Source organism: Dromiciops gliroides, chromosome 4 (assembly GCF_019393635.1).
Source record: "Dromiciops gliroides isolate mDroGli1 chromosome 4, mDroGli1.pri, whole genome shotgun sequence".
NCBI lineage: Eukaryota > Metazoa > Chordata > Mammalia > Microbiotheria > Microbiotheriidae > Dromiciops > Dromiciops gliroides.
This window is the reverse complement of record NC_057864.1, coordinates 455,204,690-455,230,580: the sequence shown is the minus strand read 5'-3', so window position 1 is coordinate 455,230,580 and position 25,891 is coordinate 455,204,690. Positions and strand designations below refer to the sequence as shown.

General features: G+C 41.0%; 1 protein-coding gene across 2 annotated transcripts; it reads left to right on the top strand.

Moving 5' to 3' along the window:
• The first annotated feature begins 1,262 nt into the window (after window positions 1–1,262).
• TAF15 (TATA-box binding protein associated factor 15) lies at window positions 1,263–25,891 on the top strand. Of its 2 annotated transcripts, XM_044001564.1 has the most exons (16): window positions 1,263–1,490; window positions 5,899–5,938; window positions 7,763–7,811; window positions 7,897–7,981; window positions 8,065–8,167; window positions 10,260–10,453; window positions 12,124–12,244; window positions 17,709–17,743; window positions 18,334–18,366; window positions 20,624–20,733; window positions 21,319–21,448; window positions 22,985–23,077; window positions 24,142–24,226; window positions 24,307–24,395; window positions 24,504–24,939; window positions 25,711–25,891. In XM_044001564.1, the coding sequence occupies exons 1-16, from the start codon at window positions 1,484–1,486 to the stop codon at window positions 25,748–25,750; spliced, it is 1,650 nt and encodes a 549-aa protein (XP_043857499.1). In that variant the 5' UTR covers window positions 1,263–1,483; the 3' UTR covers window positions 25,751–25,891. The 2 variants fall into 2 exon arrangements, with proteins under 2 accessions (XP_043857499.1, XP_043857500.1); XM_044001565.1 differs by lacking the exons at window positions 1,263–1,490; window positions 5,899–5,938; window positions 7,897–7,981; window positions 8,065–8,167.

Below are 25,891 nucleotides of genomic sequence, written 5' to 3'. Positions count from 1 at the left end.
TAAAGTGTCTGGTTTCAAAACCCCTTTACACTCAACAATTCATGAGGACACTCTAAGGAGCTTCTGTTTAAGTGGGCTATATCTCGATATTTACTGTATTGGAAATTAAAATGGCTTGATATTATTACAAAAATAATTTTGACTTCGAGGTCCCCCAGGGATCCCCAACCACATTTTGAGAACTGCTGCACTAGAAGATTTCCAGACAGGCAGTCAGAAGACCCAACACTCTTCCTGCTTTCTAGCTGTGTGACCTTGGGCAATGACCCCAATATCTTTAAACCTTAGTTTCCTTATCTGTAAAATGGGATTAATGCTACTTGCTCCAAGGATACAATGTACTGGAAAGTGCTTTGTAACCAGTGAAAGTACACAGATTGCCACTTATTGCCACTATTTAATCTTCCCCCCAAGCCTAGGAGCTGGTTAGGGACTAGGGTATTAAGGTGTTTTTGTTTTTGTTTTTTTCCTCAGGGTCTGAATCCAACCCCGGACCTTCAAGGCTTCGGTCTAATAGGGTTCCAAACTGATCGATATCAGCTTTATTGTAACTAACTTGGTTTTCTTTTTCCTTAAAGTGTAAAAGACACGCTTTCTAATTCTACAGAAACCTCACTGCAGAAAAATCTCTTGTTGGCGATTTCCTTGTTAGAAATTATTTCTAATTTAGAATGATCATGGTGTTATTTAATTCATCTCCATTGTAGCTTATCTTGATTCTTTGCTGAAAATTTAAAATCCATTCTCAGGATTGTGTGTGCGTGCGTGCGTGTGTGTATTAGTGTGTGTTGGGGTGGGCTGGGAGGCAGTTATTCCGTCCATTCCTCCCTTTGTAGTGCTTTTTCAGGGGGCAGGCCCACTGGCTGGATCCGCCCGGGGTGGTCACAGAATCCTGGATGTTTCGACTCCCCCTCCCCTTCTCTTTTTTTCCATGTGAGAACGCCACCATGTGGTTCAATCTCTGCTGTCTACTTACTGCATGCCTCGCGAGGGAGGGAAGGGAGGAGGCCGTACCATTTCGATATTAGGTGGAGAAACATTTTCCATTTATTGGTGGGGAAGGGTTACACTCGGTCTCTCCATACTTTCTCACTCTCCGAGACATTTGATCAGAGAGGGAGAGATGGTTATTATAAAGGAGGGACATAGTTTGTTCTACTCCTCTCTCCCCTCGGTGAAGGGGGTGTTGGTACGTCCCGCCTCTCAGTTCCCTCTCCATTGTGGTACGGCCCAAAGCGGGGAGGGCTTCCCTGGCTGCTTCCGTGCTCCGGCTCCAGGAGCTGGGCTCGGTCAGCGCGTGCCCCCTCTGACCGGGTCGGAGTGGTACGTGCCGCCGCGCCCTGATTGGCCGCCGGAGCCCCGCAGTCGGGCTCGGCCCGCCGCGCCGCCCTCAGTCTGGCTTTGGCCGCCGCGCCGCCTGGCTCTCTTCCTCTTCCTCGTTGTCCTCGGCGGGCTGTGGGGCTCCGCGCCGCGGCCGTTAGTCATGTCGGGTAGGTGCGCCCTGTGGCGAGCGGCGGCCGCGGCGGCGGCAGCGGCGTGTGGGGGCCGGTCCGGCCCGGGCTCGCCCCGCGCCGGCCCTCCGACAGGCCGGCTGAGGCGGAGGCGGAGGCTGAGGCGGAGGGGGGGGAGGGACCGGCCGCCGCCATGTTGCGCTGAGGGGGACGGACGGTCCCCAACGCTCCGGGCCCGCGGCAGGCCGGGCCTCTGGCCTCGGGCCCCGAGCTACCGGGACTGGTCCCCGCTGAGGAGCCGGGTGGGGGGCGATGGCCCCCGCTACGCCATCGGGGTCCTGGGGAGGGTGTGGGGGGGAAGCCGCGATCGGAGCGTCGGGGGTCTCCTCCCTCCCCCTCCCCTCGACTTGGTCAGTCGAGGCCTCGAGCCGAAGCCTCGGGCCTCAGTTTCCCCTTTTCGCTTCCCGCCTCTCTTTTGTGTACACGGCCCTCTTCAGAGAAAGTTGCCTCGTAAAAGCCCCCCCCCCCAACCCCCGGTCTCATGAATCCGTCTCCTGATTTTGGGGGTCTTGGCGTTCTTGCCTCCCCCCACCCCCACCCTCTGTTTACCTGCTGCTGAAAGCGACACTTTTCTATTATTGATGTGTCTCTGGAGGGGTGTGTGCGCATGGCCTGGCGCTTAAAGCTCTTCGAATTAAAGGAAGAGAAGGAAAGAAAGCAATCAATAAAACATTAAGAAGCGCCTACTGTGTGTCAGGCACCGAACTAATCGTCTGAAATAGAAAAAAGGGCAAAAGACAGATTCCCTTGCCCTCAAAGGGGGGGGGGAATACATTAATCAAAAAAACCTTTAGGAAACCCCTACTATGTGCTAGGTACTGTGCTAATTGCTGGGGATATAAAAAATGACAAAGGGCAGGCCAACTTAACAGATTTATCAAACAAACATTTAGGAAACTGGAAGGCACAAAAGGCTCCTGCCTTCAGAACTTAGAGAAGGAATTGGTAAACGTGAAGCACCTACTATGTGCCAGGCATTGAGTTACGCACTGGAAATTAACAGCAACAACAAAAAGGCAAAAGACAGTCCCTGATCTCAAAGAACTTCGAGAAAGAAAGAAACAAAGGCAGCGGAGCCCTGTTGAAAGCTAAGTCGGAATGCTAAGGAGCCCAGGGACCCCCGGGATCTGGGACTCCTGGCAGATGGACCCTTCGGTCCTGTCCTTCGTCCTGGAAAAAAAAGGGGGAGGGCCGGGGGCTGTGTGCTCCCCTCGTGGGTCACACACCTACCCTCCCTTTTCCCCTTCTTGCCTAGGTGCTAAGTTAAGCAGGCACAACATTTCAATGAAATGGAACCATGTGGTTGAAGATCTTGCCTGGTGGCCAAAGTCTGTTAATTTTTTTTTCCCTCAAAGGGCGGTACCTGTTAGTAATTAAAAGATTGTGGGGGGAAGGACGTTGTGGCCTACTACCCTGCTGGTAGGCAGAAATGAATGAATGAATATGAAACAAAAATAGGAAAGGGGACACTCATACTTTACTTAGCTAATCAATGAATCAGTCTTGCCTTTTGCTTCCATTTTCTGAGTGTTGAAAGTCAAAACAATGCTGTTTCCTTTCCTTGTGGGGGAGAATTTATTACCTTTAAAAAGACAATGGCACTCATTTTTGACATTTAATGGAGTTTGGGAATGCGTATGGCCAAATTACATCTTAGCAAGAATGTGATCTGCCCAATCGTTTGTTTGGTGCAAAGTTGGAGATGCTAGCTGTGTGGTGTTGTCAAGTTACTTAATCTCTGTCTGCCTCAGTTTCCTCATCTGTGAAATGGGGATAATAACAGCACCTACCTCCCAGGGATGTTGTGAGAATCTAGTGAAATATTTGTAGAGTGCTTAGCAAACCTTAAAGCACTACATAAATCCAAACTATTTGGCTAAAAATGAGATTTCTTCACCAAATGAGTAAAATCAGACATGTTTCAAGGAAGGAGATATGTATCGTTTACACTAAACTTACGTAAAGTAACTATAAATGATTTATTGGTGTTGGAAGTTTCAATTCAAATGGGTAATTAAACACAATAATTTGTTTCTTTGTAGATATAATCAGAAAGTCTGGTTTATCTTGTGGTACTAGCCTTTAAATGTTCCAGTCACTAAATGTTTGGCAGTTAATTGTATGATAGATAACACTTTGCTGCCTTTTCTTTTTCTTTTTTTTGGGGGGGGGCGGGGCAGTGAGCGTTAAGTGACTTGCCCAGGGTCACACAGCTAGTTAAGTGTCAGGTGTCAGGCTGGATTTGAACTCAGGTCCTCCTGAATTCAAGGCCAGTGCTTTATCCACTTCGCCACCTAGCTGCCCCCTCTGCTTCTTTTTGCACTTAAAACTAATTGAGGAATAGGGCCGCATGTTTGTAGAGAGCACTAGATTTGGGAATCTGGGTTTGAATTCTGGTTTTTCCAATAAAAAATGGCTGGTGACATTGGAAAAATCACTTTTACTTAACCTCTTCTTGACCTAGTTTTATCTGTAAAATGAGACTTACTATCCACTCTCTCAGAGTTGTGAGAAGAAAAATCACTGTTTAAGTCTCATACAAATAATAATACTAGTTGATGTTTGTATAACTTTTAAGGTATACAGAACTTAGGTACATGCTAATATTGTCTCCATTTTTCAGGGGAAACAGGTTGAGACAGGCTAAATGATTTTTACCAGGGTTACTCAGCTACTAAGTGGCCAAAATGGGATTGGATCTCAGGCCGTCTGATTGACATTGTACTAGGCTATCTAGCTATCTCAAATGTAAGGTGGTATTGTTATCTATAGTATTTCTAGATCAAGCACCTATAATATAGCTATTATTAAAATGAGAATAATGTGTATTAAAAGTAACAGCGAGTGCCTACTGTGCTAAACTGTATTTGTTTGTTATATGCAGAAATGACATTTCCTTTGTTTTATAAAATTCTGGTCCACAAATTACTTCTAAATTAGTAGAAATTAAGTCTGCTCCATTTTTCATAGGGGAAGTAGCATGTAACTGCTTCTCATTCAGTATTTTTCCCCCCCTATAATGAATTAATGAACTGTCTTGTCTTGAATGTGATGATACTGTGTAAGTGATATCTTCTACACATACACAGATCCCACACACTGGAAAATGGCAGGCATTTTTCCGACACATAGCTAATGCCATTTTCCAAACATTGAGGTTGTCTTGAATGAATTGAAGAAAAAGCATGGCATTGAATTAAGATAATTGTTGGGGGGCAGCTAGGTGGCGCAGTGGATAAAGCACCGGCCCTGGATTCAGGAGGACCTGAGTTCAAATTTGGCCTCAGACACTTGACACTTACTAGCTGTGTGACCCTGGGCAAGTCACTTAACCCCCATTGCCCTGAAAAAAAAAAAGAAGGGGGGGAAAAAAGCCACAAGAAGATAATTGTTGGGGCTAAATGACAACTAATCTGACCAGAATTAGTTTTGTAATTCAAATATAGAATTTAAACATAGAGTAATTTCATGAAGTATATTACATGATAAGTGAACTTTGAGAGTTTGTGCTACTTTCTATGGTCTTGGGCTATGGAAACAGTAAAGATTTAGGAGGTAGTGAAGTGAAAAATTTGTGATGTGTCACTCCTTGAAGTCAGTCAGATCAAGAATATGAGTACAGATTTAGATGTTTCCCCATTATGCATTTCTTTCTTTTATGCTATATTTACTCATACCATCTCTCCTTCCCTAATTTTAATATTGTGGAAAGATGTGTGGGAATTTGTATGTGTGTGTGGTGTAGTGATAAATCATTCCTTTACTCATGAGGTAAACCCAGAGTAGGACATGTTTACCCCTAACTGTTCTTCAGGAACACTTGAAGGATTGTCAGCAATGTTTTATTTCCCCGCAACTCTTATTTCAACTAAGCCCTTGCAAAGGCTTTTGTGATTGCTAACAATCACAGTGACCCACAAGAGGAAAATTATGTGGTGCTTAAGGATTGCTTGAGAGTGCGATGTAAGGTAAAATACATAAGGAGATTGGTATTTTAGATTTGGACTCTGACAGTGCATGTTGGCTAAAGGAAATAGAACCTCTATGAGTAGAATATCTTGTCATAGTAGGTTGTTGCCTTTCTTGTTTATGGATATACTTCATCAGGAAATTTTTTTTTCTAATGGTGATGATGGCTTTGTGTAGATGTAACCACATGTTTTCACCTAACCCATCTTGTTGACCAATAGCATGTGTGGAATAAGGGGGCTTCTAGTTGAAATGATTAGGAAAAAAGCAAAAAGTTATTTATGTAGTCCTCTGTCTATAGTCCTTTTAAATTTTAGTTTGTAACTTCTGTTAGCTCTTGCATAGAGGTGCTAAAGTTTGTTTTTGAATGAATCATACTTTCTCTATAAGGTTTTAACATTATTTCTTTGTGTTTTAGATTCTGGAAGTTACGGTCAGTCTGGGGGCGATCAGCAAAGGTAAAGTATACATTCAATATACTGAGCAGAATTGAAACAGGTGAATTCAGGTGGGATTTAGCACTTGAGAGCTGATTTCTGAATGTCTTAGGGGAGTTAAAAATTAGCTGTAAATATTCACAAGGGAGAGAAGGTTAGCCTTTGTAAACAAGAGATCTAGCAGTGTAGGAAAATGGATTGAAGTTGGTAAGAATACATGGAATTCCTTACATGGAGATATAAAGAAATATCTTAAGTAATACATTTGAACCATTTGCTTTAAGGAATTACCCCAAAGCAAGCAACTTAGCTCCAATTTTGGAGTGTTTAAATAACTGATTTGCCCATGGCTTTTGGCCAAGTGTTTCCTATATGATGGCCAAGCATAACTGTAAGATGCTGAGATCTCTTTAGTAATACACCCAGGGAGCAGTGTCTTTTCTTAAAGCATCAGCATTTACAACTGTGGCTGCTTTGGGAGAGTTCTTGTAGTGCCAGAATATGAAGTGCACCACGTCTAGCACATGGGAGGACCTAAGCTGAAATTGATTGCCATAGTGTTCTTCTGTGAAGAAGCATGTAACTCTTCTTGTTTACCAATAAGTTCTCTGTCATTCTAGTTCTGGCATTGGAAAATGGGTTGCAGCTCAGTGCATACAGGTATTTGGAGTAGCAATTCAAGTGTGTGAGGAACCCCATGACAACTTGAATAAGCTAAAATAAGAGGGAAAAATGGTTTATGGAGAATAACTTTTTATGTGTGTTTTTTAACTTGAGATTTCAGAAAAATAAGTATATACGCACATGCATATGAAAAAGGTTTGGGGAATAGTGTCACTTGGTGTTAGTGGAAAATTAAAAAAGGTTCAAGTTACAGTGTTGCACATTGATATGTGATATACAGTTAAGTGCTTCTTTAAAGCTATATCCTTTGCCTGTTCTGGTAATTTCAAAATTACGTTACATGGGTGTGTCAAAATCTTAGGAAGAAAGGAACGTGTCAAGTATAATAGTAAAGTAGATGAGGTTGTTAATGTGAAGAATTAGCCTTATGCTGCCTAAGCCTGATGGGATCATTGTCAGTCTTTGGCACATACCTTTTTCTGAGCATGATATTTTCTAGTGTAGCTGACACTGTGTTTGGCTCATGAAAGATTTTACAAAGCAAAACCAACTCTTTTGTCTGTACTTGGCATTCAAAGTGTCTGCTCAGACTTTTGGGTGCGGTGGGGGGGATCCTTAAGGAGAAAATGAGATTGTGCATATAAAGTATATAGCATTGATGGCTTCATTGACTCAGAATAGTTATTGGCTACCAGCTTTCAGTATGCCCAAGTTTACTAGGCACTTTGGGGAGCCAAAACAAATTAGACTGAGAGGAGACCTTGCTATGTTGGATTTATCATTAACTCACGTGTCACGACTTGACCAAGTCATGTTTCCTTCTCTGCAAAATGAGGGGTTTGGACAAGATGACCTTGAAAATCCTTTTCAATTTTCACATTCTGGGAATGCCTAGTAACTCCTTTGGGTGTTGCTCTCTGACCAGTGTCCCTGGTAGGAATGTAGTGTAAGTATTGTTGTCCCCACTTAGAGATGAGGAAAAGCAGTGCTTCGAGGTTCAGTGACCTCTCCCCCGGAGGTAGGATTTGAGCCTTGGTCTCCTCCAGTAATGATCCTACCACATTATGTCATAGAATTCTGATTTAACCCTTAAGAGGTGACATAAAGTTAAACTTTTGGGGGAAGCTTTGAGTTGACATTGGAGGGTTCCTATAGAACGATAGATGATGTAAAACAGTCTTGGCAGCCTTTGTTTAAAAAATTCAAATGTTTCTTTTACAGCTATTCCTATGGCAATCAAAGCAGCCAAAGCTATGGACAAGCACCACAAGTAGGTTGAAGTCCAAACTGTGATCCATTTAAACAGTTACTTTGTTTTCAGGAGGCAATGAAATGAGTATTTACCTAAATTTCAGGGTTATTCTGGCTATGGGCAAACGGCTGATTCCTCTTATGGACAGAACTATGGCGGCTACTCCAGTTATGGACAGAGTCAATCAGGTTGGGCTGGTTTGTTAAATTTGCTATTTTAGACATTTTACCATCAGAATGCTTACTAAATGGTATACCCATCCAATCTTCAGGTTATTCCCAGTCCTACGGTGGTTATGAAAATCAAAAGCAGAGCTCATATGGCCAACAGTCTTATAATAACCAGGGACAGCAAAACACGGACTCATCGGGAGGGTAAGGAAATAGAGTGAAAGCACTGGGTCAGTGTTGGACGTTTGGAGATGGTTCCTACTGTAGGTGTTAAAACATGGATAGCACCATGAAACACTCCTGAAACCTCAGGTAGATCTCGTCTTCTAGAGAAGGTCTTTGATAGAAGCTGGTTTGATGTTTTGTGAATGGAAAAGTGCAGTGATATGATATTGCTCCTGTCATGTGTGAGTTGACTCCTAGGTTGCATCAGCAGGTAAGGCATGTGTTTGCTTCTTTGTGACTTCAGTGAAGTTTTCAAGAAGTAACTGATGCTACCTTAGTTGAAAATTTTTAAAGAAAATGAAATTTGGGCTTTAGTTGTTCTGTATGTGGAGCCTCCTGTAGATTTAAGAGAAAACTTAACCCACATCTGTAGTGTGTCTTAAAACAGGTTTTAAAATTATTGGTACAGGCTTTATTCTTTTTTTTCTTAGTTTTTTATTAACAAGTTTAAAGGCATCTCAAAAACTTTCTACCTTTTGAAGGACTTTTATCATAGGGAATATCAGTACAGAAAAATCTTTATAAATGATCACAAATTACAGATGCAACTAAATAAAAGCTATGTGGAAGGTAGTACAATGGAAGATTCTAATTGTGACTCCCGTGAATATTTTCCATATGACTGCATGAAAACCTGTACAAATGGAAGACATTATTGTTAGTTACAAGGGGCAATGGCAGTACAAATAACAGTACTTCAAGCCTCTGTTAGTTGGCAGAGATTCATGAAAATGGAGTGTGAAGCATGTGGAGCATTTCTGTATGAAGATGTACTTTGTGAGGTATGGTAGGCAGTGAGTTATAAACAAAAGAGAAAGTAACTTGACTGCTTTTTGAATAGGAGGGGCTCAAGTTCTGCCCCCTTTGATTCTCTTGCACTAGAAGAGAAAGCAGTGGTGCTGCTTGTGGGAGGGGGTATGGCGGCATTTCCATGGGGGGCTTTTGAGCAGAATTTGCTTTGAAGAGCAGCTAGCACATGTGTAAGATTGGTTCACGTGCCATCCTTGGCACAAATGCTATCACTTGTCAGTAATATTCACCTTCTGTGTTATTGAATGATCTATGGCCTCCCAAAATGAGACTTAAAAAATGTGCAGACATACACCATAACCCTTCCCCCCTCTTCAAGAACCTTAGGCACCCAATTGAATGTTAGCCAGACTAGTCATTTTGAGGGGTTATGTACCTCTAAGCCAGTGCTAGTGTGATTACTCAGAATGTTTTGGGAACTTTTCTCTCAGAATTGACTTTAGAAACAGTTTAGAGTCCATATGAGAAAAAAACACCAGTGTTGTATCTTTTTAGGTACCCCCTGTTTTTTGACCCAAAGTGGTGGTATGGCATTTACTTATCTACCTCATTTACCAGACTTGCCTACAGATGGCTCTTAGTTATTTCCAAAAACCAAATCCTTCCTCAAAGGATGAAGATTTCCCACTGGTCCAAAACTGCTGCAGGCTCTGAAGGCAGTTTCAAAAGAGAAGTTCCAAAAATACTCGAGCAGTGGCAGCATTGTTGGAGTAATTGTCTAGCCCTCCCCCAAGGTACCTACTTTGAAAAGGCGGCACTCATTTTGATGTATTTATTCTAGTATGCTTGCTTTAAAATCAAATTATACTTTACAATTAACTTATTCAAGAAGGTGATAACAGGAAGCCATTTCTGGATTCGTTAGTGTTTTGAGGTGAGATACTTTCCTTGATTTGGTATTTCTTCACAATTTGGCATTTCTTTGCCTTTCTAAGTACAAAGGTGCAAAATTTTCTTGTAAATTAAACATTTTAATGTTAGGAAGCCCCTTTTAGGAAGAAGAGTGAAAAGTATGGCCCAATACAGTTAGAGTGTAAGCTCCTAGTGAGTAAGGGTTGTCTCATTCACTGTACCTGTGTCCCCAGCGCCCGCCCGGCACAATGAATGTTTGGCACAAAGGAGATGCTTAATGAATACTTGTTGATTGATGAATTGATACAGTTGAGATCTAGCCATTTAGCCCTTCTTTTTCAGAATAGGCCATCTCTCTGTTTAAAATAACCCTCCTGAGAACTCTCCTAAGTTCTTGATTCCTGTTTAGCCAAGGTGGAAGAGCGCCTTCATATGACCAGTCAGACTATGGTCAACAAGATTCATATGACCAACAGTCAGGCTATGACCAACACCAAGGTTCATATGACGAGCAGTCAAATTATGATCAGCAGCAAGACTCATATAATCAAAATCAGCAGCCCTATCACTCACAAAGGGAAAGTTACAGCCACCATACACAAGGTAAGCTCCGCTGACTGTAGAGTTCTAGTTTGGTTTTGCAGCAGCATTTTTTTATAGCTACAGAATGACCATTGGCTTATATTAGTGGGTTTGGTTTAAATGAGTTAGCCAAGATTTCAGCTTTTTACAAAAAGGCTGAGTGTTCTTGAAATATCTTCCTTTAGTAGCCTACATGCCTTTTAAACCAATTTCTTCTACTTTGGATATATACCTCTGAGTAGCTGGGACCCCTGAATTATTGGTCAAATGACCTTTGATTATCTTGGCATCCTTGTTTTTTAATTGTGACTGTGTCCTTCTAAGGCAAGGCTTTTTAGTCTTTTTTTAGGTGTGTCATGGACCCTTTTGGCAGTCTGGTGAAGTTTATGGACCCCTTCTCAGAATAATGTTTTTAAATAATTGAGGAAACACTAAATTTCAATTAAAAGTTGATAAAAATAAGGATGCATTTTTCTTTACCCATGTAAGCTCTTGGACCCCCAAGATCTGTTTACAGACCCCTTCCTTGTTTGTGGATTCCCTGTTCTTTTTTGTTTGTGGGGGGGGCATTGAAGGTTAAGTGACTTGCCCAGGGTCATACAGCTAGTAAGTGTCAAGTATCTGAGGCTGGATTTGAACTCAGGTCCTCCTGAATCCAGGACCGGTGCTTTATTCACTTTGCCATCTAGCTGTCCTGATTCCCTATTCTAAGGGCTTTGATTTGGGGATGCTATGATCTCATCAGCATTTTCTTTTAAGTTTATAGGTCTTTCTTGATTAATGATTGATTCATCATTCCCATATGATTACTTTTTTGGAGTGAAAATTCCCTGAGCATACTTGGTAAAAGGCTATGGCTCTTGGAGCAATTTCTAGGATGTTGGTGCCTTTTTTTTTACTTTCATTTAGATTGTTGATGTAAAATAAATAGAAACTTTAAAGAGAACTATTTTTATCTATCCCATCAGAATCATTGGATTGATGGGGATCTTTTACTATAAACAGTACTAAATCTTGGGGGATAGATTGAAAGAAAAACTAGTGATTTGCTATTTGAGTTTAGTGAATTATAGAGACAGCATGGTTTAATGGAAAAAAATCAGAAGCCATATGCTTGAGTACTATAGTTGCCTCCACCACTGCTGATGATTATGTGCAGATGAATTACCCTTTGACCCTTCTCATTGTCTGTTATGGAGATGTCTGTAAAATTCTTGTTTGTTTTAGTAGAATTATAAGTGTTTTACCTTTTACACAGTGCTTCCTTCTTAGCAGCCTGCAGTTGCTAAACCTGCAGTTATCTTTTCCCATTTTATAGATGGGGAATTTGAGACTTATGGGAAGGGTGACTCAACCTGAGCCACATAACCAATAACCAATGTTAGAGGTCCATTCCCCTCAGTTTTTAAAAATTCATTGCTCGTTCTGTCATATCATACTGCTACTGAGAGAAGGAGCCTCACAGAATTGTTGTGAGGAAAGTACTTTACAACCCTTAAAAGCACTATGGAAATGCCAGCTATTTATTATTGAGTTTCTGAAGTTTGACAAATAATAGCAATGCCAGTGTCCTTTAAGAAGACTTGTATTGACTTTTGCAGAAAAGTGCTTCAAAAGACCTTAGAAAAATCACTTAAGAGCTTACTGAGAGCATTTATCAGAAATGTGAATTTTTTTGTGCTTTTTTGCAGATGACCGTCGTGACATGAGTAGGTATGGAGAAGATAATAGAGGCTATGGCGGGTCACAGGGAGGAGGTAGAGGGCGTGGGGGATATGACAAGGATGGAAGAGGTCCTATGACAGGGTCAAGGTAAGTGTTTGCATCCAAATTCTCTAATTCTTTTTTGATTGTTACTTAGCTTATTTGGTTTTAGCATCTAACCAAGTATTGGAACTTGGAAGAGTTTAAAGATTTGGAATTATGTTCCCAGAAGGGGGTAGAGGAGAATGCAAAGACTCTTATAATAAAATGCTGTCCAACCCCAATATGCCAGATAAATTACTTAGGTTAGACCATGGTAGCATGACATTAGTCCACAAAGTGTATATCAAACCGAGATGAACAAAGGTCCACCACTATGATTGTCAGACCATTTCATCTTTCTGCCAGAGCTAGAATCTAAGTCCCTTTTAAAAATGACTCTGGCAGATGCAAGCATTTTGCATAGTAAAAGAAAAAAAAAGGTAAGTTAACTCAAAGTTGGAGGGTAGAGAGTTCTCTTATAATCATGAGGACCCTTGGGAAGGGGATGTAGACCACAAAAAAATGACAGATTAGATCTTAGGTGGGCGCAGTAACTGACTTTTCTTAGAAAAAGTTAATTTCCAGTAGTTTAATCAAGCAGACTTTTTTCCTTTTGGATAATTGAATGAATATTACTGCAGCATCACAAATTGTTAGCAAATCTTTCTTCTGTCTAGAACTTGAAATCTGAAATCTTATCTACTTAAGAAAGTTGTGACTTTCTGATACAGGTTTTTTTGACCTTTGCTAGGATCCTCAAGCTTTAAGATTTATTTTTTAAAAATGTTATTATAGTTGGCTTAATTTAAATATTATTTAAAATGTCCGCGTACATTTAGCCATTTAAGACCAAGCTAAAAGGATAGTTGGAGTTTTTCTCACAAGAGGAGGTTTGTAAGTTGCAGTTTTGTGGGTATAAAATACATAGACTAAAGCATAATCTATGTTGGTCAAGAAGTGAAACTGGCCATGGCCCACGAACTGTCACTTAATAACAATTCACTCCTTTGCTGCGTATGTTTTGCCTTTGGATCCCTAGAAATGAATTCGAAAACTTATTACTTTACTCTCCAAGTAATGCCAGCATTGGAGCCTCCTGCCTTGGACTTCTAAGCATGCTATTTTTCTGTTCATTGTCTAATGCTTTTGATATTTCGGGCACAAACTAAATAAAGCCTTACCATGACCTGATAGACTTCTGCAAGCCTCAGACTTGGTGAGGATCTTGATTAAATCATAATACAATCAGGTTACTGTACATAGTTAGAGGATTAAATGCGTTGTGCCTTCTCTTATTATTGAAGAAGGCACTGTTGTCATCATGCCACCAACAGGACATGAGTGAAGTGATTGACATGGGGTGACTTGTGCAATTTCCCCTACTGATGTTCCTAGTCCCGAAAAAACGACAGAGTAAAGGCCCCAGCAGACATCATGTTAGGTTTAAAGGAATGCTTCCATAACTGATTGCCTTGAAGTAGTGTGATAATAGCGAATAACTTTCAGTAACAGCTCTCTAGTTACTACATCATAGGTTTAATATTTGTCATGAGGAAATTGTAATTTTGTCCTTATCTGCAGGAATCTGTTATGCTCTATAATTTTTGTCTGATGGGTAGAATTTTCTGGGTGTCTTTGGAATAGGTTTGCATCTTTGGGAGAGGCCTTGAAGGCCGAAATCCTTCAGATTTTACCTAAGACTTATTAGTAGAGCAAACCAGAGATGAATATCAATCCTATTTCTAAAGACCTTCATAGATTCTACAACCTCCCTTTGGTTATTCAGTGCAGATATAGCTTGTTGACATCTCAGAATCATTTCAAGTCCTGTGATTTGATGTTTAATGTCTCATAGAGTCTTTCATTATTTGCATTGAAGCCATCTTAGTTGTAGGCAGAAACTGACCGTGGAAAATCTCAAGCCAGACATTGTTCAGAGCTTTCATTTGGGTTAAAACTTTTGAATTAGAGACCCAATCTTACAGAAATTTCTTAGGTTTATTTTCTCATGAATAAAAAGGAAAATATGATTCCCTCAACATTTTCCCTTGGTCCAAAATGACATTTCCATGTGTTTTGAATCAACACTTAAAAACAGTAGGATTGAAAATCTCACCTTTCTTGGATGCTTGAACAATGTGTAGCGCTGCTTGGGTTTCATATTAAAAGTCTAAAAGGAGAGAGAGTTAGTAGAAGTGATGACAGTCACAATCCACTATGAGTGCCACCTAGGTGACAGAAGGAGAAATTCAATCTAGAAGGCCTTCAGCTTTTCAGATTTCAAAATAGAGTTAGAAAGATTGTGGGAGATACCCTTTTGTTTGAAAATTCTTTAGTTGCAAATCACATCGTTTGCCATAAAAAGTGTTAATTCCCAGGGAAAACTAAATTGAAATTTTTGGTGGTCAGACTAACCAGCATATTCATCCAACTGAAATAGAAAATTTATCATTTTTTTTAGATTAGTACCAGAATAGTTTGGTAGAACTTTTTCTCATTGTCCTGAACTTTACTACTCTGAGTCTTAGATTGTTGTTGATAATTTGTTATAGATTGTCATAGATATGTGATTTGTTTTTCATTGCCTAGACTTAAGTAGCTGGAATTTTTATCAGGGACTGTGGTTTGGGGATTTTACGGATATAGCTTAAAAGTTCTCTCTTTTAGAAAGTGTCTTATTTCCCCAGTAAGAGTGTTTGAATAATATCTGCCTTGAAAAAGGTGCGTGTGTTCCTGGCTCCCTGGCTTGCCCGGGTGTGGTTAGGAAATGCCGCTCAATTCAGGAAGCTTTTGCTGTACTGCAAAGCTTCCAGGGAAGAGAGAAAAGAAATTCTAGCTACTGTTGAAAACTGGATTTGAATCTAGTGAATCATTTATGTTTGGAATAACAACAACAATAAAGAGTTGAAATCCATATTTTGGTTTCCTATTTTCACCCAATACTGAATTTCCCCAGAACACCAAACGGACTCCTGAGCTATCTGTTTTGTTTCTTGGCAGGTCTGAGCCTCGAACAGTATTTACATCTTTATAGAAAACCCACCAAAGAGGAGCCTTAGCTTTCCTGAATGACAGTGGGACTAATCTTTTAACACAGGCACAAGCCCTATTTTATTCATTCCTTCTCTCCCACAATGAAGGAGGGGAGTGAGAGCTTTGCTTTTCACTCAGATCTGTCAGGGGAAAGTAATCTTGCTATATATTTGTGGTGGACTTGGAGAAAATCCTGCTGACCCAGTTGTTTCTGAGTTTGAATTTAACAAGACAGACACAGATTCATCTCTTGCATAGATGAATACAGCCATAAAGTTGAGAAACTTTGGAGGTTGTTTTTACACTTTAATAGCTTCTCCATTCTTAATTTAGAATAATATCCCTTTGTAAGAATGTATCCAGATTTGTTAGACCAGTGTGTTAGTCTAGTCTAGTCTAGTCTAGTCTAGTGTGTTATACATTGACATTTAACCTCATTGCAAGTGTTTACAAGAAATATACTAATTAAGAGTGACCATATCATCTTTCGTGATGGGATGATGGGATGAGCTTGCTGTCTGGAACTAGGAAAAATGCTTCAGATCTTGTTTTTAGCCATTGTGTTGAAATTTTCAACTATTTTAATATCAATTTTAGAAAATACATAAAAGATGACAAAAGTTATGGAACGTCACGAATGTATTCAGATTTGACTTACACAATCATTCTCTTCTACAGGCATGTTTTTCTTAGGCTATTTCAATGTTATATTACTAGAAAACAATGGAAATTGAAGCCAGCAATTATATAACATTGTCCTATACCAAGTTGTTTCTTTTTTCTTTAGTTGCATCAACTCTTTGGTGCCCTGTTGATTAAGATGGGTAATAGAGTGATTAAAAGTGTATCTTTTTCATTTATAAGTGAGATAAAACTTAATTATTAATCCACTCATGGAAAAAAATGATTTCCCTGCCAGTTCCCTATTGAATAATTCTACCCTTTGTCTCTTTAGTAGGATTAGAGACTGGATGTATTTCCCAGCTCTTTTTTCTCTTTGGAAGTATGTTGGGCATATAAAAGGAAACTTGTGCAAATGAAAATTCCATACCAGTGAGAGGCATGTTCCTTGAGATTCCCACAGTTGCTATTGATAAGGTTTTCAGGGGCCTAGGCTCAAGAAACCCCTTTGCTACATGCCAATGTTTGGCTAAACAAAATAAAGCAGAGGCCTGGAAGGTGGTGTAGTTGTTTAGGTATTTAAGGGATGGGGGAGGGTGAGTGGACATTTTCTTGAAATATGGAGCTTAGAGAAGCCAGCATGAAGCTCCAGCTATTAGAGGCTTGAATTTCACAAATGCCTCCTAATATCTAGGCTTGCAGAAAGCAAATTGAGAAGATTTTTAAGTTTAAAGACTTGTTTTTGCTTAGAGGTACAAGGAAGAACTATCACAGTCATAAAGTGGGAATAATTTAAAGGGAAACTATTCACGGTGGTTACTTTTTTCTAGAAAGGCCACATAAAAGAAAATCATTTATATGAGGACTTTTGCTTAATAAAAAATAAGATGCCTCTGTCAAAAACTTTGGGTATTGCCCCCTTCTCAGTTCATAGGGGCAGGTACTTCAGTGAAGTTGAAAACACCATCAGGTTATTTCAGGGGCTTTGACTCATAATGCATTTGAAGTGCATTATGTAGCAGGAAACTGTCAAATTCTTGCACATAACTACCAGAGAGGATCTTTGAAGGTATTGGATATTTACCAAATTAAGAAGAAAGTTACATGCCTGAAATTGTGGACTGCTATGATTTATTGAATGTTTCATTACATCTGTGATATGCTCTAAAGATCAGTGTGCAGAACATTTGACATAATGAGCTAGTTTATGTTTAGTAATTTCTATGAGGCATTTGATTATGTTAGTGGGGATGGAGAAGCATAATTTAAATCCCTTCTTATCCTTAGAGTTCATTTTCATTACTATTCACTTGTGTATTTTACACTAGATTTCAGAATGAATGAATGAATGAAATGTAACAGTCTTTCTTATTGAAGCTCACTATTACATGCTTCTCTACCTTCTTTCTTTGTAATACCAACCAATTAACATCACCATGATGATGCCGAAATTTCACACTTGAATTTGAGTTTCATTCTAGTCCCTTTATTCCTGTTAATTTTTTTTCTTTTGGGTAGTTATTTAAGCTAGTTAAGCTTTCTTTACTGTTATGCTTCCCCTCTCCCTCCCTTTAAGTCAGGGGTTATGTAGCATCCATTTTGGCCTTGGGTTGGGGAAAGTGTTTAGGCCAGAATATATGATATGATACTTAGTTTTAGGTTAGTGATTCTCTTGGAAGTAGATACCTAGGAGAACACTTAATTGGAAACAATCCCTGGAAACCTATGAACTGAAACTTATTGGAAAGTTAGAGGTGCTACTATTCCCCTAGGCTGTAAGCTCTCTACTTGTGATCAGTTAAGTGTAGATTGAGCCCAGGGCTCAGCACATTAGAGACTTAAGGAAGAAATCATTTCTTCAATTTTTCCTCTGCAGTGGTGGTGACCGCGGTGGCTTCAAAAATTTTGGTGGTAAGTGCTGAGTATCCCAAAATGTTTCAGTGGAAATGCTGTATAAATCTAAAAGCCACCACTATCTGTCCCTCAGACGCAGTCTGAGCCTGTTCTTACTCGGTTGAGGCTGGTGTGTGTTGTGTGCTTTAAAAAAAAAAAAGCCAAAGTTGATCTCTTTAACAGTCCAATGGGTTTCTACTTCTGTGGATTTGCATGAAAGAGTTTGTGGTGACCAATGAGACCTTCACCAGGTTTTGACAAAATGCTCTTTTATAAAGGTAGCCGACACAGTGGTCTTAAATCAATAGGGCCTTCCTGCTCCCTGATTTGACAACTAGTACTTAATATGAGCAATACTAGCATAATGCCGAAGTGGCAAATGCTGTTTATGACAAGTTTAAGGAAATGTTGATACTCAATTTTGATTTGTTATCAAACTTAAAAAAAATATATAATTTAACCAATATATTTATTCTATAAATTCTGTTAATGGTTGACTGTAAGCTATAGAAATACAGTTGAGATTTTCTTGTTTTCATTGTCTTAGAAGCATAATCTTTCAAATGGATTTCCTTAAATAGCTATTTCTTTTTTTTCTTTTCTTTTAGGCCACAGGGATTATGGACCGAAAACAGATGCTGGTAAGGCAAAGCAGTTGTAGCTAATAAATTTTAATATTAATAACGTATGCCTTATCTTGGGTTCTTTGAAGGAAGTTTTCTTTTTGGATGCCATTGTGGGAGTTGATAATTTAAAAAACCCACTTATTTATAATTTATGAAGGAACCTCAGGAACAAGGTGTAATGCAGAATGTTTGGTGGGTTAAATCTCTGCATTTGATTTCTGTACCTGCTCTATAATGTTTGAATTCTTGTACTCCTATTGAGTGAATGGAGCAGTGTGATTTGGGAACATTGCCACATATATTGAGAATTTGAATGATAGCTGCGAGACCTTCTAGGAGACTGACTAGCAGACTATGAGAAGTCTTTGATTAAAAGGAAACTGATGCCACAAAATCTCAACAGGTATTCATCTTCCATATTATGGAGGCTTTTGAAACTGACAGTGATCCAGAGGTTAAAAATGGTGCTGAATAATGATCATAGATCTAGAGCTGAAAGTGACTTCAGACTTCATCTTGTCCAAGCTTCTTAACTTTTTTTAGTGTTACAGACCCCTTTGGCAGCCTGGTACAAATTATAGATTTCGGACCCTTCACAGAATGCTTTTTAAAAAATTAATAATTAGGGGAAATGCTAAAATTTCAGCTAGAGGTTAGTGAAAATAACAGATACAATTTTTTTCCCCATCCAAGTTCATGGACTCCCTGAAATCTATTAAGAACCTCTGATCTATAGAGGATGTGACTGAGGCTGAGAGAAGGGTCCTCAGTAACTTGTCCATGATAAGCCTGATAGTTAATGGAAAAGCCAGTTCTTGAACCCAGGGCTTTTGACTCTAAATCCATTACTCTGCATTGTACGTTTGAGAGCAAAATATAACACTTCAATCCCAGACCTTGAGTATTGTTATTTTAAAGGTCTTTTTACCTCTAAACATCTCCTGCCTATCTTCCCCCTTAAGGAATAATAGGCTAACAGGTTTGGAAAGGGCATTGTGGGGCATTTAAATGTCTTTCTTTAGACAGTTCTACTTGTAAACTTGCCTAATCCTTCTTGTTTAATAACTTGCATGGTCAGATATTTCTTAGAACTAATTTTATGACCCATTGCTGCACTCCAAAGTACTAGGTATGAAGTGTAAGATCTTTTAAGATGTCCCCCTGATTGACTGGCTCTTTCCACACTCTTGTTCTCTCTCTACCTGAAGTTGAAATGACTGAGGTGGCCAGGTCTGAGTGACACATTAGGTTTCAGTTGCACTAACTGATGGTCATACATACTTTCCTTCACTTGTAGAAACAATTGAATACCAAAAAGTGTGCCTCCTGACTCTTGATGGCTTGTCTAATAGTATGTCAGAATTTTTGAGTTGGAAGGGGTTTTGGTGACCATTTGGTCCAGGTTGTTTCCCCTTCTCCAAATCCCCTCTACAATCTACCTGAAAAGTCGTTATCCAGCTTTCAAACGGGGGTGGGGTGGAGGAACTGGGAGCAGTTGGAAGATGGGGCCCACCGTTTCTCAAGGCAGCCCCTTCTATTTCTGGAGAGCTCTGATTGTTAGGCTTGAGGTCGGGAAAAGCCTCTTGAATTGGCCTCTTTGCATTTTCTCTCTGCTACTTTTGGTTCTTACCCCTGGGACCAAATAGAACGTGTCTGATCCCTCTTTCACATGGTAGCCTTTCATGTACTTAAGGACTGGGTATCCTGTTCTCCTGAATCTTACCCAGGCAAAACATTCTTATTTCCTTCACCTGATCTTCATAGGGCACAAACTCAAGGCCCTCCTTCACTAGCCTGGGTTCCTTTTCCTGGACAGCTCCAAGTTATCAGTGCTTTTCCCAAACACTCCAGATGTGCTCTGACTCTGGTAGAGGACGGGGGACAGACTATCACTCTCTTATTTCTGGAGAGCCTGTCTTTTAACACAGCCTTACCTTTTTTGGGGGATTGAGGGAGGGGGAAGAGGGTGTTGCCATACCATGTTGTTAGCTTTCTGGGCTTGTATCTCTGATCGTTTTCAGACAGGCGGCTGTCTAACTGTGCTCCAAGTTTACCTTACTAGGTTCAGTCAAAGGTGCAAGCCTATCGAGACTCACATCCTGCCTCAGCTTGCCAAGGGAGGTAGTGAACCTTTCTAGCTCTGTGTTGCTTTCCCATTTGATAAATGTGCCATATGGGTCTCGAGGCACTGACAGACCAGGGCCAAGATCACTTTCTTGTAATCAAACCAAGAAATAGATCGTTTTAACTTTACATTTTTTCCTCTTCGTAGATTCAGAGTCTGATAATTCAGACAACAACACAATCTTTGTTCAAGGACTTGGAGAAGGGGTATCAACTGATCAAGTTGGGGACTTCTTTAAGCAGATAGGAATTATTAAGGTGAGTTTTCAGTGGAGAAAATCTCTTCGTTTCCAGTGTTTAAATTGTCTGGGCTCTGTTTAGGCCAGTTTGCCTCTGCCTCTGCCCATGCCCTGACAGCTCTGCTATGCCATACCCTTTCCTCTTGTTACATATATTACAACCCTGGTCTGGAATATCTTCCCTCTCTTTGTATATTAGATTGTAATTTTCAGCAGTTAAATCTAATTGAGTACACCTCATGCATATGTTTTTCTCCTTTAACTTCTTTTCTATTAAGTGACTGTCCTGCACAATTGGTGCCTCATTATGGACTCTTCTAATAGATTACACCATGCAGTTTCTTGTTTTGTTTTCACTCAATTCATTTATGTATGTCTTGTCTCAGTTTAATGGTAAACTCCCTTGAGACAAGGCCTGTATTTGTGTATTGTTTTGTTAGCACAGTGTCATGCAGATAGTACGTACTTGGTAAATACTTGTGAATTGATGCTCCACTCTCTGCATGTTGATGTTGAGCTACTCCTAAGCTGTTGTCTTGATTCAGCATCTTACTGCGTGATTTAAACATGAATTTAAGGAAAACCAACTTAATTTTCCCCCTAGACAAATAAGAAGACTGGCAAACCGATGATAAATCTTTATACAGACAAGGACACAGGCAAGCCCAAAGGAGAGGCAACAGTGTCATTTGATGACCCTCCTTCAGCTAAAGCTGCGATTGACTGGTTTGATGGTAAGCATAACTTGAGTTTGTTTTCCTGTAGTTTCTCATGTATTAGTTGTTGAAAGAAATCCACTCTGCAACTGAAGAAGAAAATGGATACCGGCCTCCCTACTATATTTATGTACCTTGCCAATTTTCAAGTCAATTCAAGCCTTTATTTGCATTTATACCATGTTAGGTGCCAGGAATACAAAAACAAAATGAGACTATCCCTACCCTCATGGAACTTACATATCACTTGAGTTGGGAATGGGAATAAAATACATATAGAGATGAGTTAATATAAGACTAATACAAAATAAATAGAAAGCAATGTGGAAGATCCTAAGAAGTGGGAAAATGTGGCAATGGCTCTTAAAGGAGATGAGAAGAGCCTTGAATGGAGCTGGGGATTCCAGGAAGTGAGACAGGAGGAGGTATATAAGGGGTGCACAGAGGCCGGAGGAGCATTGTCATGTGCCGGGAAGAGCATTAAAAGCCAATTTGGCTAGATAATAGAGCATGGGAGGAGTGCTATGTACTCAGCCTGTAGAGAAAAGGGGGAATAAGATTTTGAAGGACTGAATGCTAAGAAAAAAAATTTGTGTTTTATTCTATAAACAGTGGGAGCTACTGAAACTTCTTGGGCATGAAAGTGATGCAGTCAGACTTAGGCCCAGTTTTAGGAATATCAGTTTGGAAGCTGTGTAGAGTATGAATTGAACAAGGGAGAGAGAAGTTGGATGTAAAGGAGACCAGTCAGGGTTATAGATGAGAGGTGATGAGGGTGTGAGTTAGGGTGATCCTAGTGTTAGTGAAAAGAGAAGGATGTGAGGAATGTTAAGAAAGTCAGATTGATAAGAGCTGCCAGCTTGTATCCATTGAATATGGGGGCAAACGAGGACAGAGTTGAGGATATCTCCTGGGTGGCCAGTACGTGTGACTAGAAGAATGGTGGTGCCCAGAACAGAAATTAGGAACTGGGTTACATCTGGCAAGTCACTTAATGTCTTAGAATCTCACTTTTCTCTTCTGTAAAAGAAGCATGTTAGTATGTGTGCTACCAGACTCAGGGAGTTGTAAGGAAGGTGATGTCTACAGTAAAGTGCTATATTCTTTGGCACAGTCTTTACTCCCTGACTATTAGAAACTACTGTCTGCCTGCAGATATTTGGAGGAGCTAGGTGCCTGTATGGTTCCCACACTTTGAGCTACCCAGCTTTTTTTTCTCTTCTTAGAACTCTGACTTCCCAGAGGCCACCTTTGTCAAGGGTCCATCATGCTTAGAAGCTGGGAGCCCTGCGTTCTTAAGCACTTTGATGTCTCCATAGTTCTGTAGTATTAGATTGAATGAGACACCCACTCCCAGAAAGCATACATGCCATGTTGTATGCAAAAGGACCTCGTTCAACCCTTCTTCTGCCTTTAATCTTGTGGCCTTGATGCATTTGGACCTTTGTCAGGCTCCTTGTTCTTCTCCTCTAAGACCAGTTTCTTGAAGGGTTGTTACACACATCCTTGTTCTTTGATTTCAACCATTGTTGGAAACCATTTACTCTTTCCCAGGAAAAGAATTCCATGGCAACATCATCAAAGTGTCTTTTGCCACTAGAAGACCCGAGTTCCTGAGAGGAGGTGGAAGTGGAGGTGGGCGGCGAGGTAAGATGCTCATTACTCCTAAGCCTCAGGTCTCTTGCAAAGGTTTGACTTGTAATTTTGCCTAGGCCTCTCACCTTATGTTGGGGCCTGGATTGGTGTTCTTTCTCTAGGTTCCTCTCTTCACTATTAAAATGGTCATCAGCAGGGGGCAGCTAGGGGGCACAGTGGATAGAGCACCGGCCCTGGAGTCAGGAGGACCTGAGTTCAAATCTGGCCTCAGACACTTGACACTTACTAGCAGTGTGACCTTGGGCAAGTCACTTAACCCCCATTGCCCTGCCCCCAAACCCCAAAGTCATCAGCATGGAAGGTATAGGACAGGTGACGGAGGAGGCTGCAGGGAGGGCCCATACAAGTGAGCTTTGTGGCTGGCTAGGATCAGAGCAGGTTGTTTCTAGCTAGTTTCTACATCGGGTCCCTGCACCCCACCATCCCTGAAGCATCAGAGATAGAAAATGTTTCAAGTGTGAACAGTGATGACATTTCCTAACCATGGCTGGCTAGAGGAATATCTGGGAAGTTGTCTGCAAAGGCACGTGGCTGACTTTTGCTCAGTTAGAAATAAGGATGTAGCTGATAAAATAGCAAGTCACAGGGGAAACAGGGAGCTTCTTGTGAACCACCTGGTGCTATTACTGCACAGCTTGTTTCTTTCCACAAAGGTAATATTTCTTCCCGGTTAGGTCTGAACACCTCAGCCTTCAGCTTTCCTGTGACCAGATTTGGTCCATTATCTATGAGTCAAATGTATATTGAGAATTGACAATGAAAGTTGGGGTAGTCAAGTTACCTGTAGCTTTTCAATACTTTGGGTATGCATGGAGTTAAATTTTAAAGTCGGACCTTAAATGCTATTGAATCTACTCTTATTGATGATCTGTTTTGAGTGTTTTTTGGCTTATGGTTTATGCTAGAGTCAACCCACATTCTAGAGATGATTTTGAATTACTCCATCAACTATTTTTGTTAAATTCTGCCAGCAGGGGTAGCAGGGGAACTGATTTTATTTTTTTGTCAGTTGAGTTTCTTTACCTCATTCTCTTCTTTCTTGTTTTCTCTCTTAGGTTCACGTGGAGGATATAGAGGACGTGGGGGCTTTCAGGGTAGAGGTGGAGACCCTAAAAGTGGTGACTGGGTTTGTCCTAATCCGTAAGTATCTCTTGTTTGTGGGCAAGGACCCCTTTACCACTTGGAAACAGTCTAAAAGCACATCTTTCTTTCTCTCTGAGGTCATGTGGAAACATGAACTTTGCCCGGAGGAATTCCTGTAATCAATGTAATGAACCCAGACCAGAGGACTCTCGTCCTTCAGGAGGAGGTGGGGCACCTCTTTAACAGTATCACTGTGTACCTTCCCCTTTGACCAGAACTAAAGGGGCTTTATGGCTTTCCTCTTGGTTCATCCGTTTGCATTTCTGTCTTATAGATTTCCGGGGGAGAGGTTATGGTGGCGAGAGGGGCTACAGAGGCCGGGGAGGCAGAGGTGGAGACCGAGGAGGTGGTGGCTATGGAGGAGACCGAAGTGGCGGTGGCGGCTATGGGGGTGACCGGAGTGGCGGCGGCTATGGGGGTGACCGGAGTGGCGGCTATGGGGGTGACCGGAGTGGCGGAGGCGGCGGCTACGGAGGTGACCGAAGTGGCGGAGGCGGCGGCTACGGAGGTGACCGAAGTGGTGGCTACGGAGGTGATCGAAGTGGTGGCTACGGTGGTGACCGAAGTGGCGGAGGCGGTGGCTACGGAGGTGACCGAAGTGGTGGCGGTGGCGGCTACGGAGGTGACCGAAGTGGAGGCTACGGAGGTGACCGAGGTGGTGGCTATGGTGGAGACCGAGGAGGTGGTTACGGTGGCAAAATGGGAGGCAGGTGAGTATGTATAGCTTGGAATCTCTACTCCTAGATTCTAGGATTGCTAGGCCTTTTCCCATTTTTCTTGAGTCCCAATTATTGCAAAGGACCTCAACATTTCTCTGAGTCAGTCTCTGTCTAAAGCCTGAATCCTCTCTAAAATATCCTTGAAAAATTGTCATCTAGCTTCTTGACTATCTGTAGTGATAGTTTAGATGGTAACACATGGTGCTGGGGCTGGCCCTACTCATTAAGAAGTTTGGCCTTCTGAAGCGGAGTCTGCCTCTCAGTCTCTACCACTTGGCCTTGGCTCTCTCTAGGGCTAAGCACATCAAATCTCGGCTCTTTTCTACATAACAATAATAACTGACATTTATATTATACTGTAAGGGTTATACAGTTAGTGTTCCCATTTGGGCCTTGCATTAACCCTTTGAGGTCAGGATCACCATTTACAGGTGAGGAATCTCAGATTTTGGGAGGCTCAGTGACTTGTTTGTGGTCACACAAACAGCTAGTAAGTGCTAGATTTTCCTGACTCCAAGGCCAGCACTTTCTCCTTTAGGAGCTGTTTATATAAAACCTGGGGGCTTTCATTTGAATACTTATTATCCACGATTTCATTTGGAGTGCTATATTTTTAAGAGATGGGCTTTTCTTGAGGCTCAGGTATAGCTCTTCCACCCTACTCAGTGGGAAGTGTAATTTCTCATCAGTTCACCAGCGTGGATTTGTCTTCATACTCAGAAAACCCCAAATTTAATCTTGCTTTTTATTTTTCATTCCTAGAAATGACTACAGAAATGATCAGCGTAATCGACCATACTGAAGAGCGTCTTGATTGTTCCTTTGCCTCTGACATGTTCGATAGTGAAGTTGCCAGAGTTCTGCCTGCTGCTTTCCTTGTGGCCTCTTCTCCAGTAGTGGAATTAAGTGACATTTGGATTTTTATTTTGGTGGGAGGGACGGG